Source organism: Sinohyriopsis cumingii, chromosome 14 (genome assembly GCF_028554795.1).
Source record: "Sinohyriopsis cumingii isolate HCF-2022 chromosome 14, ASM2855479v2, whole genome shotgun sequence".
Classification (NCBI taxonomy): Eukaryota; Metazoa; Mollusca; class Bivalvia; order Unionida; family Unionidae; genus Sinohyriopsis; species Sinohyriopsis cumingii.
Genome location: NC_142974.1, coordinates 16,379,060 through 16,394,601, shown reverse-complemented (window position 1 = coordinate 16,394,601; position 15,542 = coordinate 16,379,060). Strand labels below are relative to the sequence as shown.

General features: G+C 35.3%; 1 protein-coding gene across 1 annotated transcript; it reads left to right on the top strand.

The window, feature by feature from the left end:
- Positions 1-307: 307 nt before the first annotated feature.
- On the top strand, positions 308-15,334 carry LOC149783323 (uncharacterized). Its single transcript, XM_089933094.1, has 5 exons — positions 308-803; positions 2,205-2,488; positions 4,976-5,083; positions 9,926-10,109; positions 15,202-15,334. Exons 1-5 carry the CDS (start codon positions 323-325, stop codon positions 15,204-15,206), a joined length of 1,062 nt encoding a protein of 353 aa, XP_089789220.1. The 5' UTR covers positions 308-322; the 3' UTR covers positions 15,207-15,334.
- The last annotated feature ends 208 nt before the right edge of the window (positions 15,335-15,542 follow it).

Below are 15,542 nucleotides of genomic sequence, written 5' to 3'. Positions count from 1 at the left end.
GGGCCAATTTAGTGTTGTGGATGATAAGAGATATTTTGTATCAAGACATGATGACTTGATTTTACTTTATCCTCATGATTATTTCGTTTTCCGCTAAAGGAATGGATATTACGTGTTTTTAAGCTATTTGAGAGCTAGAAGTTTTCTTTATTCCAAAACTCCCCGTCCTCCCCTTCCCTAGTCGCAAATGTTATGGGCAATCCTTATCTACAACACATTGCATAAGATAATAGCCATAACGTATCTGAAAATGCGGTATTGATAAGCCCAACGACTTTGTGTCAATCTTTAGAATATCTGTCCAAGGTTGACCAGTCTAAACATGGCGTACATGAATATTTTGATAAGCTTGAGCCTGCTAATCATTGGTTATTCGGAAGGCTTTATATTCTCTTCATCTGGTGCCCGATATGCAATGTATGTTTGGACCTATGGTTTTGACATCAGTGTTCCCGGCTGCGATGAAAACAAATTCTTAACCTGGGATAACCATAAAAATCCAGAATGCTTTACACACACATGGGACACGAAAGCAAAGAGAGACTGGTTGTGGAACACATGTAATAAGTTAGATCGCAATGTCAATGTAATTTTTCTCAGTGATTTTCATCATGTTCTCAAAGACGCGTATGATGCAGGGAGTTGCTCTGGTAGCAGTATTTTGAACGTGAGGACGGCAATGACGGAAGGTCACGAGAAAGTCAACGGGTTAAAAATCTATGCTCTGTTTGCCGTAAGCGATCTTCAAGTCTCTGAACAGGGACTGGTAAAGTACTGTGTGTATTACAACGACCACTGTGCAAGTAAGTAATATGTTTGTATATATTCTCTTTGTGCATACAGCTATTTGGTTAACTCACGAATTTTGATTTTGAATGGCTTTGTATGAAGACGCTGTTTTTAATATCCCTTACCCTCTTAGAACGGGGTACCTAAAGAAACTTCCACATGTCCGAGTTAACTTTGAAATTTCCAACCCATTGTTTGATAATCGGGCATTTTTTTGGAGTTGGAAGATATCCCCCAATCGAAAATATGAAATCCTCAAACACCACTCTGTAGCGGCGTATAGTTATACCTTTACCCAAGGGCTAGTAATATTGTGCGACCTTGTATCAAACCACTACATAAATAATTAAATTTTCAGACTTTAAATTTGGATTAAAACCAAATATATAACTTTAATAAGCAGACACATGAACCGAATATTCAGCATTTGCAAAGAAATTCCTAATCTGTGATGCATCATTTCTTAATCATATGATCAAATCTCCAAATACTGAGGCCTACCTGATCGGAAAGGTTCTTTGTATCAAGTAATCATTTGACTTCTATCGTAAAGAAAAATGTAGGCCGCAACATTATTAAAAAGTATTTTCGTAACATGTCCAGTTTGCAATCACCGTATTTGGCGTGTGTGCCGGCTTATTGAAAAAACGAAAAACATTATGATTGTTTAGACTGAGAAACAAAGTAATCTATTTATTACCGAGTGGTCTTAATGAATTCCCTGTTTTCGATTGCGGATCTTATCTGGCCTTCCTCCCAACATAACCGTGAAAATATCCAACAAGAGGTGAGAAAGGTCAGAGGAAACACGGAATTTAAAATACATACAAACACAATAACGATTTCTTGTCACGATAAAATCAGTCTTGCTCGTGTCAGTCCTAGGCACCTAATTCTGTATGAAATGGGTAAGTAAGGAGGTATGTTAACAATCCGGAGGAAGCTACCCTCCGTGTACCCTGCTGCACGAAGGCTATGTTGAACATTTTTAAACTATGCATATATAATCAACTTCCAGACTAAATATCCTCTGAATTGTTCACTCATATATATATATATATATATATATATATATATATATATATATATATATATATATATATACTTGTGTGTATGTGTCTGTGTGTTTGCGTATCTCTGCATGTAAATGTATGTATATTATGTATATGTTCATGTCTTCATGCATTAGTAGTGAAACATTATTTGCACTTTAATGTCGATATTGAAATTAACAATTCAGTGATACACGAAAACGATAATTTTTCAAATATTCACAATATTTCCTTTCTAAAACAAAAATGCAGTAATAGAATGGCTCGTATGCAAAACTAAAAGAAACGAATCTTAAACAAGACTAAATCACGAATCTATTTTACTTATACATGAATGAACAGCTTTGATTTTAAACAAAATAGATTCACAAGCTGAGAAGATAGATGGTGTAGCCGTCAATAATGAAGCATATGCTGGAATTAAATGTTCCGATGACAGCTCCAGAATAACATATTTAACAAATCTGCACAACATCAAAGTTGAAGCTAGCAAGCAGATCACCGGGTCACTTCCGGTACACTACTCGATAAGCTGGCATTGGGGGCAATGTGAATCGAATGTAGCACGAGAGAACATTACATGGAACGGAAAAACAGCCATTGCAGTTATCCATATGATTGATATTTTCGACAGTATAGACGTCCAAGTGAGCATTCACTTCTCTCAATCTATGTTCTATCATCTTTTTTAGCCAAAGTTTCGATATGTCTCAAGTCAATCCCACGTTGACTCATAAAGTTTTTTCTGCGCCCGATGCTATAGAAAGTTGCTTGTATTCATCGAGTTGTCCTCCATTTCAAACACGACACATCAACCAACATATCTGCTTGTAATATTCAGAAACATATGGACAGAGCTGACTTAAAACAATTATGAGTTGTTTTGATTTCTTTTTAAGTCTTGTTCTGTCAACGAAATCCACTGATATATGTCAAGGCTAGATGGGTAGAGATCGGAACCTTGGCTAACAACGATTTGCTTTGTCACTATATATCTCTTAAATCCCGTCGGTCTCTCAGTATCCAACTTTTAGTTCATCCTGTGGTATATATATATATATATATATGTATATATATATATATATATATATATATATATATATATATATATATATATATATATATATATATATATATATATGAATATGGTTACAAATATGCGCCAAACAACGGAAAGTGCTATCCCTAGATTATACAGGAGAATGATTGATAATACTAAAAGAAGTTTAATAAATACGAATAAATAGTATTATAACTTTATTTTGTACTGTACTGAGATTTGAACGCTAGTCCGCGGATAAATGTCACCCATCATCATTTCGATCATGCACACACCACCAAAAATGACACTCGGTCCCACAGGCATCTGTGCATAAGCAGACACACCCACATATCGACCTAACATTCTCTAACCTGTATGATAATAGTAATTATTCATATTTATGAAACTTCTATAAGTATTAAGCATTCTCCGATAGAATCCCTGGTTTCCGTTCTGTTTGGTGTATATTTGTAATCCTCTAAAATTATTTCTGTATACCTTGATTTCTGTCTTACGAATCCTGTATGACTGTGTAAGATGAGAATTACTTACTAGGTGGACATTGTAAATTTATACATACGTATTACTTAGAACCTTGGTCCAACGTTATGTAATAATATTGACACTCACGTCTTCGTAAACAGTGGACGACCAGATATATGTGAAACTACATAGTGATTTTCAAGGCGTGATGTAATTCCTTGTTTCTTTCGGAATTGCTTGTTAAAATTATATAAAAGCAAGAATCGAACTGTCCCGCTATAAACGGCACATTTAGACTTGCTTGTATGCACCAGCACTGTAACCTTACAGGATAATGCTCTCATCCCCAAATACTAATGGAAAGACGAAGGTAAGACTCAAGGTTCACGTGAACTCACGCTATGACTTGATGAAGTTATGACAGATTCGGACTGATCCATCTGGATATTTGCCCGAGAGTTGATCGGCTGGGGAATTTTGGGTAATATTTAAGTGGAAGGCAAACTTCATTCATTCCGGTGATTTTCAAAAACCGATCATTTATGTTTAGACAAATTTGGGATTGCGGACTATTTGCAAAATGTACTTATGTCCGAAATTGAAGAGCTAAACAACCATTCAGAACTACTTCGGTTATTTCTGCGATGCACAATTATGCCGTAAATGTATGTCGGCGCAGTAATTTATAGAATAAAATCACACGTTTCGTTCGCCGGAAATTATTTTGAGGAAAGAAACCCAATCTGTTTGGACCATCTCGGCTATTTCTACGATTGAATTGACTCAAAGTTTTGCCGAAAGGTTAGGAATTAATAAAAACTAGTTCGATCATTCGTAACATTTCTGTTATTCCTTATTTTTAGTAAATAACCGAAGTAGTCGGAATGGCAGCTATCGACATACATATGATCCATATGACTCACCTCGAAGTTGCCAATGCTTATCAACGTACAAAACTATTTTCCCTGAGAACGTAAGTTCCCGCTTAATTGTACACTTAGCAAAAACACGTGTTTTAACGAAGCATTGTGCATAGTTTAAAATACAATCAAGAGATCTATTAGATGACCTTAGCAAGTCATGAAACTAAAGTAATGCAGTCATGTATTTGGAACTTATTTGTTACTCTTAATAATAAGATCTGACCCACAAGGGATAATATCCAAAACTTGGATAGTAAATCGCCCGATAACAGAGGCGCTGACTCAGCGGCGATGGTAGAGAGTGAGGGTAGGCCGCCCTTGTCTGCGATGATCGTGGGCCATCGGATCCAATGGCAGATCAGAAAGACCAAAATTTCAGGTCCAGTTCGACACTGCGGCTATGTACACTAACCAACAACTGGTTTAGACCTGGTACCCACAGTGCATGTATGTATGCATGTATGTATGTATGTATGTATGTATGTATGTATCTATGCACGCATGCACGCAGAGTGAGACAGAGAGAGGGTTCTGATCTAGTTTTTTTTCAGGCAGAGCTTGTATACACCTACCAGTCTTCACAGTTTTGTTGTCTTAAAATGCTTTATACTATATTGTCTAAACACTATATGAAAGAAAGCAATAAATAAAACGAAAAAAATAAATCTGTTTTCTTTTTATTTCAGGTTGGTTATATTATATACCCTCAGATCTCTGATCGCATGAAAATAGCAGGATACGATTACGCTGGTTCAGTCGGAAAGCCCATCTTTGCAACATTTTATACGGAAAAGGTGCTTCTGATCTTATTGTCTGTTCGTCTGTATTTGTATGTGTGTGTGTGTATTTGTATGTGAGTGTGTGAATGAAAAAAAATATTGTACCTATGAATATGTGTACCGAGTCTGTTTAAACAAAAGAAGGATATAAATGAGGTAAGGTTCAGCATTATAATATTGGAATGGTGAATTGTATTTATTCTGTCATAAGTTTGATATGTTCATTTTAACAATTGCTTTATTTAGAAAAGTAATCCTGAATTGGATTTCATACTCTCATTAATTTCTTTATATTTTCTTCTCTTCTTTCTCCTTCTTTAAGTCATCAAGGGTAAAGCAGGTACCCTGCACAAAAGAAATCGTTTATATTAACGATTTCCTGTGGCCTTTCAGTAGTACAGACACACACACACACCACACCAACACACACACACCAACACACACACACACACACACACACACACACGAACGCACACGTACAGTGGAAATACGTCAATACTAAAATGAAAATCCCAGATTCTTAGCGCTCTTAAGCAACAATCCATCGCTTTCGGATATAAATATAACAAGAAAGAAATCGCTATTTTCTAGCACCGCCTTACAATTGTTCTATATAAAATTTAAAAAACTACAATAAATTGGGATCATGAAACGATTTAAATTAGGAACTTGAAAAGCATCAAATTTAGTTAATTAAAAGCAGTCATTGCTGAGTATTGAGCAGAAGGCAGTCACACTGTAAGAACCGGATAAAGCAGGTCAACTCTAATTTGAAATTGTGAAACATGCTAAATATTGTCATAGTCGAAATTTAATGGTTTTCTCTTGTTTGAGCTTAATATTAAGACAACTATATAAAAGCTCGTAATCCTTATAAGATCAATTGACGATGGTTCAAGAAAAGCAAATTGTTTTCGGAAGGAAAAGCTACATAATAAAGAATAACACGGTCAACAGTTCCTGAAGTTTTTGTGTTGGGGGCGGGGTCGTCAGACGTTTACACACGTTTGAAATAAATTACAAAATGGAACAAATTGTTGAAAATAAACGTCTGTTTTAGAGGGCAGTCATTTTGTGTTATTGATGACACCTAACGAAAATTTATCAGACGTAGGGTTTTATCTCGATGTTTATTTTAGTTTCCCGTTAAATAGCTGACAAAGAACAGTATTTAAGACGTCTCTTTATGATTCTTAAAGTTAAGGTACTTGTGCACTTATTTATCAATTGAAGAAATAGACAAAGGGAAACAGGAAAAAAAATTAATCGAAGTTTGAGAATAATTAATTGAACAATCTACTTGCACATATCACAAAAAAAGGCATAGAAATCTGCACAAGGATTCATATTTGTTACGTGAATGAATGGATGAACAAATGCAGGCTAAAATAATTTAGTTGGAAGCATAATAAAAAACACATTAGATATCTATACATTTTGACAGTGACACAATGGTTTCGAATGATGCTTGGGATGTAAAAGCAAAATTGAAAATGAAATATGACCTACACAGTTCTTTGAGAGAAGATTGTGAAAAAAAACAAACCTGGACAAATACAATTTGACTAAGGAAAAGAGATGTATGACAGGAAAGTGAAATGTGTGCTGGAAAAGTAAACACATCGGCCGTGTCTCTAGTGGCTCAACGTATATCACCTGCAATTAAAGGTTTAACAGAACCCTAAAGATTACAATCTGGAAGCAATTCTCTTAACATAAATCCTGAAATCATTGAGTGTTTTACCAGATTTAATTGATGGTTGATAAACTATTTGGTTTACTGAACAACAGACACATTTAGGTCAACAAAATAAAAAATATGACCTTTTTTGCATTACAAAAACTTAAAAAATCTCTGCAATGGACTGCCATACTGTCTTTAGAGAGGAAATGATTAAAATCAGGAAGTTATTTGGGGCGAAACATTTCCTTGCAAACTGGAAGAGTTGAATGGAAATTATGTAGGTGACATGTTTTGCGAACAAGGGTTGTCTCTTTCAGACAAACACGATTTCAGACACTGTCGAAAACGAGCGTACGTGTGTGTGATTTTTTTTTTAATGTAGTGTTGACAATCTTTCAGTCATATCATTACCATTTCTGCATTGTGGCAGTTATGGTGATGGTCTAGCATTGAGGTATCATGCCTCATACATGCCAAATCACATTCACATTATCCTGACACCAGGCCGACTTGTCATGACACTAACCTCTCGATGCTGAGCGCAAAAACGATTAGCTGCTAGTACCATTTTTATAAGTCTTTGGTATGACTCGGCCGGAGTTCGAACATCTATCTCACGCATCCGGAGCGGTCGGCTGAAAGCGAATGGATACCAATAAGTAAATATACGTGAAATGTAGAAGTTATATTGAATAGTTTAACATTTGGAAACCAGCTCTAAACGCTGAAGGAAGTTGAGTAAATAAATTCATATATAGACGTATCAAGGAGCATGAAGACATTAAGATTTGAAAAATTTACAGAAAGCGAAGCATGTAGTAAACTTGGTACTAAAGCTGGAGACAAAATGTGCACACTATGCCAATTTGTTTTTATTACTAAACCTGAAGAAAAGAGCAAGGATATCCCCAAGCCATCATCAGTTAATAATGACATGGTATATGTTATAAAAGAAGATTTATCTCATAATTTTTTATAAAATGTCTTCCCCCACACCATCAATTCTGGTTATAAAGTGTTTAGACTCAGAGGTGTCTGTCATTCATGATTGATGATCGTTCGTAAGAAATTTCACGTTCCCTTCAAAAGGGTGTCATTCCTAACAGTGTAGATCTTGTCTAAATCATTGAAGAAAGCTGAGAGAGAGAGAGAGAGAGAGAGAGAGAGGTACGGAATCGTTATAAAGCAAAGGCGAACTATTCATCATGAAGTTCAACGGAAAACTGTTTTTATTGAAATTATAGAATGCTAGATATATAAAATCACATTCCGAATATGTAAATACTCATACATATGAGTTACATTAGGTAAAAAAGACATATAAAATTAAAATATTCTTTCAAGCTTACTAACTTCGCACAATTCTGAAATTTCTCTATTTTAGAATATAATGCAAATAACCAAATATCGAATTAGTTAACTATAGTCAAAATGCCTAAAAAAGTCAATATTTCAAACTAATAAATAATTAGAAAAGTATTTTACTGATTGTTTGACCTAAAATACCAAAAATATTATGCTCTGTTAATTTGGGAATATTTTATTTCTAATTTAATTATTTCCGAGCATGACGTTGGAAGCAAACTAGTCTTTATAATATTAAATTTTCTGATTGCTAATACATATAAGTTCTTACAAAAGCTAGAACAATCCATTACATGCTATACTGAAAACTTCATATCAAATAATTATCAGAAATGCAGCAACAAAAAGATAAACAGAATAGATGTTATTAAAAATTACATAGCTGTAGATGCAAACATTGCGACATTGGACTTTTTCTCCGATTTCATTCCAAGAAGGAATTGTACAGTGCCAACATACTTGATATGCAAGCAATTACAGAAACGATTATGCATTTTCTCTGAATACAATTTTTACACTTTACAATTTTCATGCACCCAAGAAACTTCCTGTCACAAGAGTGCCATACACTTAATCAATATCAGTTTAAACGGGAAGCGTTTTAACGTAATATGGACGAATGAAGATCCAGTACAAATTTTGCAAAACTTGTGTTTGTAAGTTAGTAGCAATTGAAATTACACAAATCAGTAGTACATTTAATGTTGGACGTATCATTATTTTAAAATAAATTTTGGAGATATAATTATTTGTAAAATGTTATAGATGCAAAAGAGACGAACTGATTTGGAAACGGAAAAACGAAATACAAAATTATGGTGAAGTATAGAATACGCATTGTTTAGTGCAAATAAACTTCCTAAGACTGACAGAGTCACCCCCGTCTTGTTTCCTCACCCTACGTAAAAGCTAAGAGGCTGAACGAAATAAATAGTTGTATTTTTTATTTATGAATAAAGGAGCATTATATATCGAAAACGTTCATAATCTAGTATGGACACCTCTCTGCTTTGGACAGTTAAGTAGTACTAATAATGTATCCATTTCGCTTGGTGATTTTTCAGTAGCACAATTATAGCATTTTGTCATCCCCATTTATTGTAGCAGCAAGAATCAAATATCTCGATCGCAGGGCTGTACTAAAGAATGTCAACTTATATTTTGACATTGGCGTATAAGTCCGTTGGAAGGTTGCTCCAGTGCGCCTGACATTTTGGATTTTATTATTTTAGTGTTGTGGTATGCGATGCTAGTATAGTATTGTATTATTTTGATACCGCAATACTATCAGTTATCTCATTCCGCTAAGAGGAAGTGATAGACGTTGTGGTCGATAAGTGGATAGGACAACAGACGAACATTTATAATGTCTCTTATATCACTCTTAAAGAAGACTAATTGGTAATTGCAATGAAGTCTATTTTCTCGTCGAATAGATTAATATTACTAAATTCTTGTGATAGTTTATAGGTCTAAAAACAGCTGTTCGATACAAGGCCTAAAGAACAACCAATTACCAAACGTCTAAGACCTAAAAAACACTATTTACTAAACATCTATGACTTAAAAGAGTACAATTTACCAAACATCGAAGGCCTAAAGGAGCATTATTTACCAACATCTAAGAAATAAAGGAACACTATTTACCAAACTTCTAAGGTCTAAAAGAGCACTAATTACTGAAACTTCCAGTAACTTAAATTGTTCATGATATATTCGCAAGAAAGGTTAACACCGTATCACTGCAGTCAGATTTTCGTCCTTTATCCACTTCTACACTCCATACCTTTTTTTTTTCTTTCTCTTAGGACTCGCCATGCCAGATCACTTTCTTTCCACAATCTTGCACGAAGGGGTCTCACACTGAGACTGAGATGTTCCGAATATTTGATCAGTTCAACAGCCATGGTATAGGCAATGCCAAACCTTGCATACATTACTTCAGAGGGATCTATTCCAGTGGGGCAAACAGCGATTGGCCAGCTCATAGAGGTAGATAAGCGATGGTTTGTTTTTATAATAATATTTAGACATTCGGTCTCTTGGTTGTTTCTTGAATGCTTTATTTGATTAATTAATTAACTATTTAGTACATGACGATGCACACTGTCAGATCTTCCAGACCTTTCTAGTAAAGCATACTTTACGGAAAATTTGTATGATGACCATCGCATACCACTGAGAAATTTCCATCCGGATTATATTCACAAGTAAAGTTATGAAATATATAAGTAAAGTTTACAACAGACTAGAGCCGAATTGAATGTCATGTCTGGACTGTTTCCTTGATCTGCAATGAACATTTTGAGAGGTATCAAATTTATCCAATGAAGAGGTCATAATTTGATCACTGTGGAGGGCTGAGCGGATCGTCGAGTTTGTAAGATGGGTATGGGATGGAGTGAGATTGACGAGGGCAACCACGTGGATATATTACTTTGCGGAGCTTATTTGTCCTTTTGTATACTTCCCGTAGCATCATTAACACCTCGGCCATAGGCGGTATCAGCCATTAGCATATCAGTTGATCGATCAGTTTGCCAGTTACTTCCAAACAGTACGTAACAGTAGTTTGGCTGATAGCTTTTGTGTCATTGGACAAACGAAAGTGTTGTAATTTAAACAAAGTAAATTCTTCCTAAAGAAAGAGTACATCAACACGTGCTTTTGCAAAACGTAAAATTGCCCCATGTTTATTAGAGCACCTTTGTGTCAAATCATCAGTTTCGGTGGAGTTTAGCTTTATAGGTTGTCAAAGTCTTTAATTTCAAAGGCAAATACATTTCGCATGTTGTCGGCAATTCCATAATACCTAAATAGAAGTGACAGGTTTTGAAAAATTGAATTTCGTCGCGAGAGGGAAAGTTGTATTGGTGTCATTCGAACTTAATAGATTCCGGTATATATGGGATTACAGATCACATTCAAGATTTACTTACATCCGAAAATGAATAGTTTGACAACGTACAAAAACTATGCATCTCCAAAAGTGAAGAGCTTAAAAGAGTGCAAAACTACCCAGCAAAGGTTTTGACAACAAAAATGATCCAATAACATTGCTAAATTTTAGTTTGCAAATATACACGTAAAATACTTGTATGAACAATTTTTACTTAATTCAAACTACTATCGAAACATAGATTGATCGTAGCATGTCATCAAAACAAAGAAAGCGATTGGATCTATTTTGTCAGACTGTTCACCTACATAATATTTCGCCCAGCTGGTACCAGGGAGGTAATATGCAAATTTGTATAGTAAATCGCCAAAGAGCAGAGGCGGTAACTTAGCATCAATTATGCAAAGTGGCATTCACTTTATACCATATACAGTTTCAAACCTTCTTAAAATCCACATTTGGTGAAGTTTTCACTGTTTTCTCAAAAGTCATGCACTAATGTCTATCAATAGTTCCCACCCCAAACACTCTGACAAAAAATCTAACTTCCCCACACCCCAACACATAACCTAGTTTAAAAGAACAGTTATGATGAATAGCGGTTGGACCATTCCCTGGTTCTTAGAAGGCTTAATTTCTAATGAAACTGTAATTACTTAGTTTGCAGATGTTCGTTGGAAATTCCTTTTTTTTGAAATTAACATGGTTAACAATTATTGAAACATACGGTTTTCTCATTCTCACGAATGCGATAGTCCTGGTGGCATGATGCTTTGATAAGGAAATGTTGCACATTTTAACTCTCTCTTCCAATAAACAATTTGCAAATCGACTATATCCTAATCACGGGAAAAAGTATCCCAAGCAACATTATGAAAGTGATTTGAATCGAAAGACGGTATCACGACAAAATGGTGCGTCAATAAGAAGGCACGACAAATGGGTCAGTCAATTAGAGTTCGCGACAAATGGGCCAGTGGACAAAAAGGGCGAGCGACAAAGAAAGTATAAAATATCCGAGTTAAAAGGTGCACGCAACCAGTCATAAGAAGACAAAAAAAGTTTATAAATAGGTTGAGTTGAGGAAAATTGGTATTAATTTAATTCCCTTCAACTGAAAAACATTCCAGCAAACTACTATTAAACATGTAGCATAAAAATGGAGTTGAATTTAAAGTCATGTCACTAAGAAAGACCAAGAGTCGTAAAAATAAGGATTTATTGGTTTTGGACAGATGCACGTTTCGATATAAAAATAAATTAAGGATAGGGCAATATGGAGATGTACAGAATACCGAAAGGCAAAATGTACAGCTTGTTGTCGTGCGGAAGATGGAATAATCATCAAGAAGTCCCCGCACCACAAACATCGCCAAGATTAAAGTTAGAAAAATTATTGAACACGTCAATGAAAGAGCTGGAACATCGCAGGAAACAACTCATCAGATCATCGCGACCATCGATGCATCAGTGGCCGAGTAAATATCAGTAATTCCTAATGTGATAACAAATATACAGATAAGAAGACGAGGACATCATGCTCCATTGCAAAACACGACCAATCTACAAGAATTAGGGATCCAAGAAGAATACAAGAAGACTTTGAGAGGCGACTTGTTGTTGATGTACGGCAGTGGTTCAAATTTTCAGCGAGCACTGATTGTTTCTTCAACATAACGTAACCTGGATTTGTTAGCATAATCTCCTCACTGGTATGCATAAATACATTCAAACTAGCACCACCGCCCTTTTAGCACATTTAAAACATCTGTGCCTAAATGTGAAGTACAGTGATCCCAATTGTTTTTGTACTAATGACTGGGCGCAAAATAAACGCATACTATCAAATCTTTGACGAACTGAACAAGCCGAAATCTACTCTAGGTCTAGTAACAGTTATGACCGATTTCGAACATGCTGCTCTTCGATCATCTTCGACTACATAAGTACGGGCTCAACAACGGTGCTATTTCTTCCACTTCAGCCAGTGCCTTTAGAGACACTTTAAAAGATACATGGATACAGCCGATATACTTGAACGACCCTAAATTACCTTAGCAGTTCGCGAGCATACTGTGTTGGTATTTGTTCCAGTTCCAAAAACTAATCGACCCTCATACTTCCAGGAAACCTTGAGGATCCTCGAGAACACCTTGATCGGAAGAGCGGGAAACCTTTCGCGGGATGCTTGACAAAAAGCTATTTTCGCGCTGAATTTGTGGAACACTTACTATGCAACCTTTCACAATTTGCCTAAAGTCAAATTCAGTCAGTAAGTTAGTGGAGGGTTGGCACCGTGGATTCAGCCAATTGCTTGAAATTTCACTGAAGGTCTTAAAATAGAAATAGGTGTCAATGAAACCAGTGTGGAGCAATAAAGCGTTGGTCAGGAAGGATACAGCAGCCAGGATCAACACCATCATAAAAGATTATTGTTTACGCAGATTAGCTCTTAACCTGACCTTTAATTGACTTTATCTTCAGGCAAGTAAACGCATGCTCAGATTATATTTATCTATGATTTAACTTTCGCAATAAATATACATTCATATAATATATTAGTACATTTCCTTCCTAATAAAATATAGTGTCGTTATTTTGTCGCTTGCCCTTTAGCCTCTCGTTCTTTTCTCTCTCGCACTATTTGAAACTCCCTTTTGTCGCGTGTTCGTATTGTTTCGTCAGTAAACTCAATTAAGAGCGGAGCATAATACTGACATCGACGGTTATAGTGTTGATCATTTCTTTCGGATTCTATAAATAAAGATAATTTCGCCATAGTTGTTCCCAAGCTGGTCGGGGTGACACCGAGCGTCATTTTAGGGCACACTCTGATGATAAATGTCTGCTTTTTGGAAAAGGTCCACAAAAGAAATACATCGTTTTTTTTAATTTCGGTAAGTATGTACCACAATTCTATTTAGTTACTGAAGTAGTGTTGCTATTTAATTATGGAAATAGACAAGTACAGAAATTGATCCAAATAAAAGGTCAAATCCTAACAACAGCAGACATTCATGTACTCTTCTGACCATTATTCGTAAAGTGTACAGCGTATAATGATGGCAATGGCTGATTATTCAGCTAATAGGTACGCGCAGCAGCACCTTATAATTTTGTGAAATACAAGGCTTACACATATATGTATATAATAAACTACGGGGAAGGGTGGGCATCTGCAAAACCCTACCACGTCAGACAGTGTTCTTTAACAAGATTTCTGTGTTGTCGTGTGTTCATTACAGTTACAATAGTAATATTTTATGGGAAAGTAACTCTGGCTCTTAGAAGTTGTTTCTAGTGCAAGCTTCCTCTGCATAAGGGTGAAAGTCAAAGCGTGAATTGTGACCACAGTTAATGAGCTGATAACATAAGTACTTATAGTTGCTATCTTTAAAATGGCATTACTTCATAAAATGTTCATGGAGATGAACCAAAACTGAATCATTTGTTTACTTTGTTTTGTTTTTGGTTGTCTTTTCTTTTCTTTTAAGAGAGAGAGAGAGAGAGAGAGAGAGAGAGAGATGAGGAAGTCGGGATTATGACTTATAAACCACACATTAAATTTGAAAGGGTTAAACAAAATTAACGAAGGAAATCTAGAATGAAAAAGATACACACAATTGAAGAAATAACTGAAACGTGTAAGGTGCCGTGCCTTGCAATAAAATCCTACCTCGATAAGACCAACTCCCTTAAAAAAAGAATATAACAGAGTTAGTAGTAAACTAATTTTATTCGTATCGTTTTTGTTTCCGTCAAATTTTCGAGAAGAATTGAAATAAATCTGCGATATGAAATATTCCTCCGTCCTAATTTCTTTTTATTGAAAATTAGATATTCAAATAGTGGCAGATAAACGAAAATTCATAGTTGACAAATATCTAATATTGCAAAAACGCAATATTTAAGTGTGTGCAAAAACACAGATTGACAGGAATCAAATTTTTTAAAAAGCTGGTGAAACAAACTGAATGAGACAGTATAACAACAAAACGTCCAGACAGAACCACGCTGTTATCCAACCTGCCTTAATATATTTATATATTCGTAGACTATGTTTATTTTTATATCTAAAGTTAGTGGTAAAGTTCATTCAATGTAACCTTTTGTAGAATAGAATTATACATATAAAATTATATAACATTATATGATATAAATCTATAAGAAATCATTCTCCTTCAGGTTGACCAGAATAGACCGTGACACCAAAGATGACAACTCTGGAGGGAAAAATGTGTGACCTTCGATTTCACGATATTTTCATATTGTGGGCTATCAGAATTGTATGATTTATTTATAAATGAAGGTACTATCATTGTTTTGCTTGTCTGTCACTGTGATACATGAAGATACAATTATCTGTTTTTGTTGTGTACGCCAATGGCACTCAAGGTAAATATTTATTCTTCCCCTTTATTCGTGTTGTCAAAGAGTTGCCATTTAATTGCATAAAGGCTACAAAGTAAATGCAGTTGGGTTTCTTGATTGTTCTGAGACCTAAGTCCTTATGGGTCAATATCAGG

What these genes read in the sequence shown, in the direction of transcription:
- LOC149783323 (XM_089933094.1), top strand. Translation starts at nt 323, where the DNA reads ATGGCGTACATGAATATTTTGATAAGCTTGAGCCTGCTAATCATTGGT. An exon ending in TTACAACGACCACTGTGCAA is followed by an intron (nt 804 to 2,204) that starts GTAAGTAATATG and finishes TAAACAAAATAG; the next exon opens with ATTCACAAGCTGAGAAGATA. An exon ending in TCGACAGTATAGACGTCCAA is followed by an intron (nt 2,489 to 4,975) that starts GTGAGCATTCAC and finishes TTTTTATTTCAG; the next exon opens with GTTGGTTATATTATATACCC.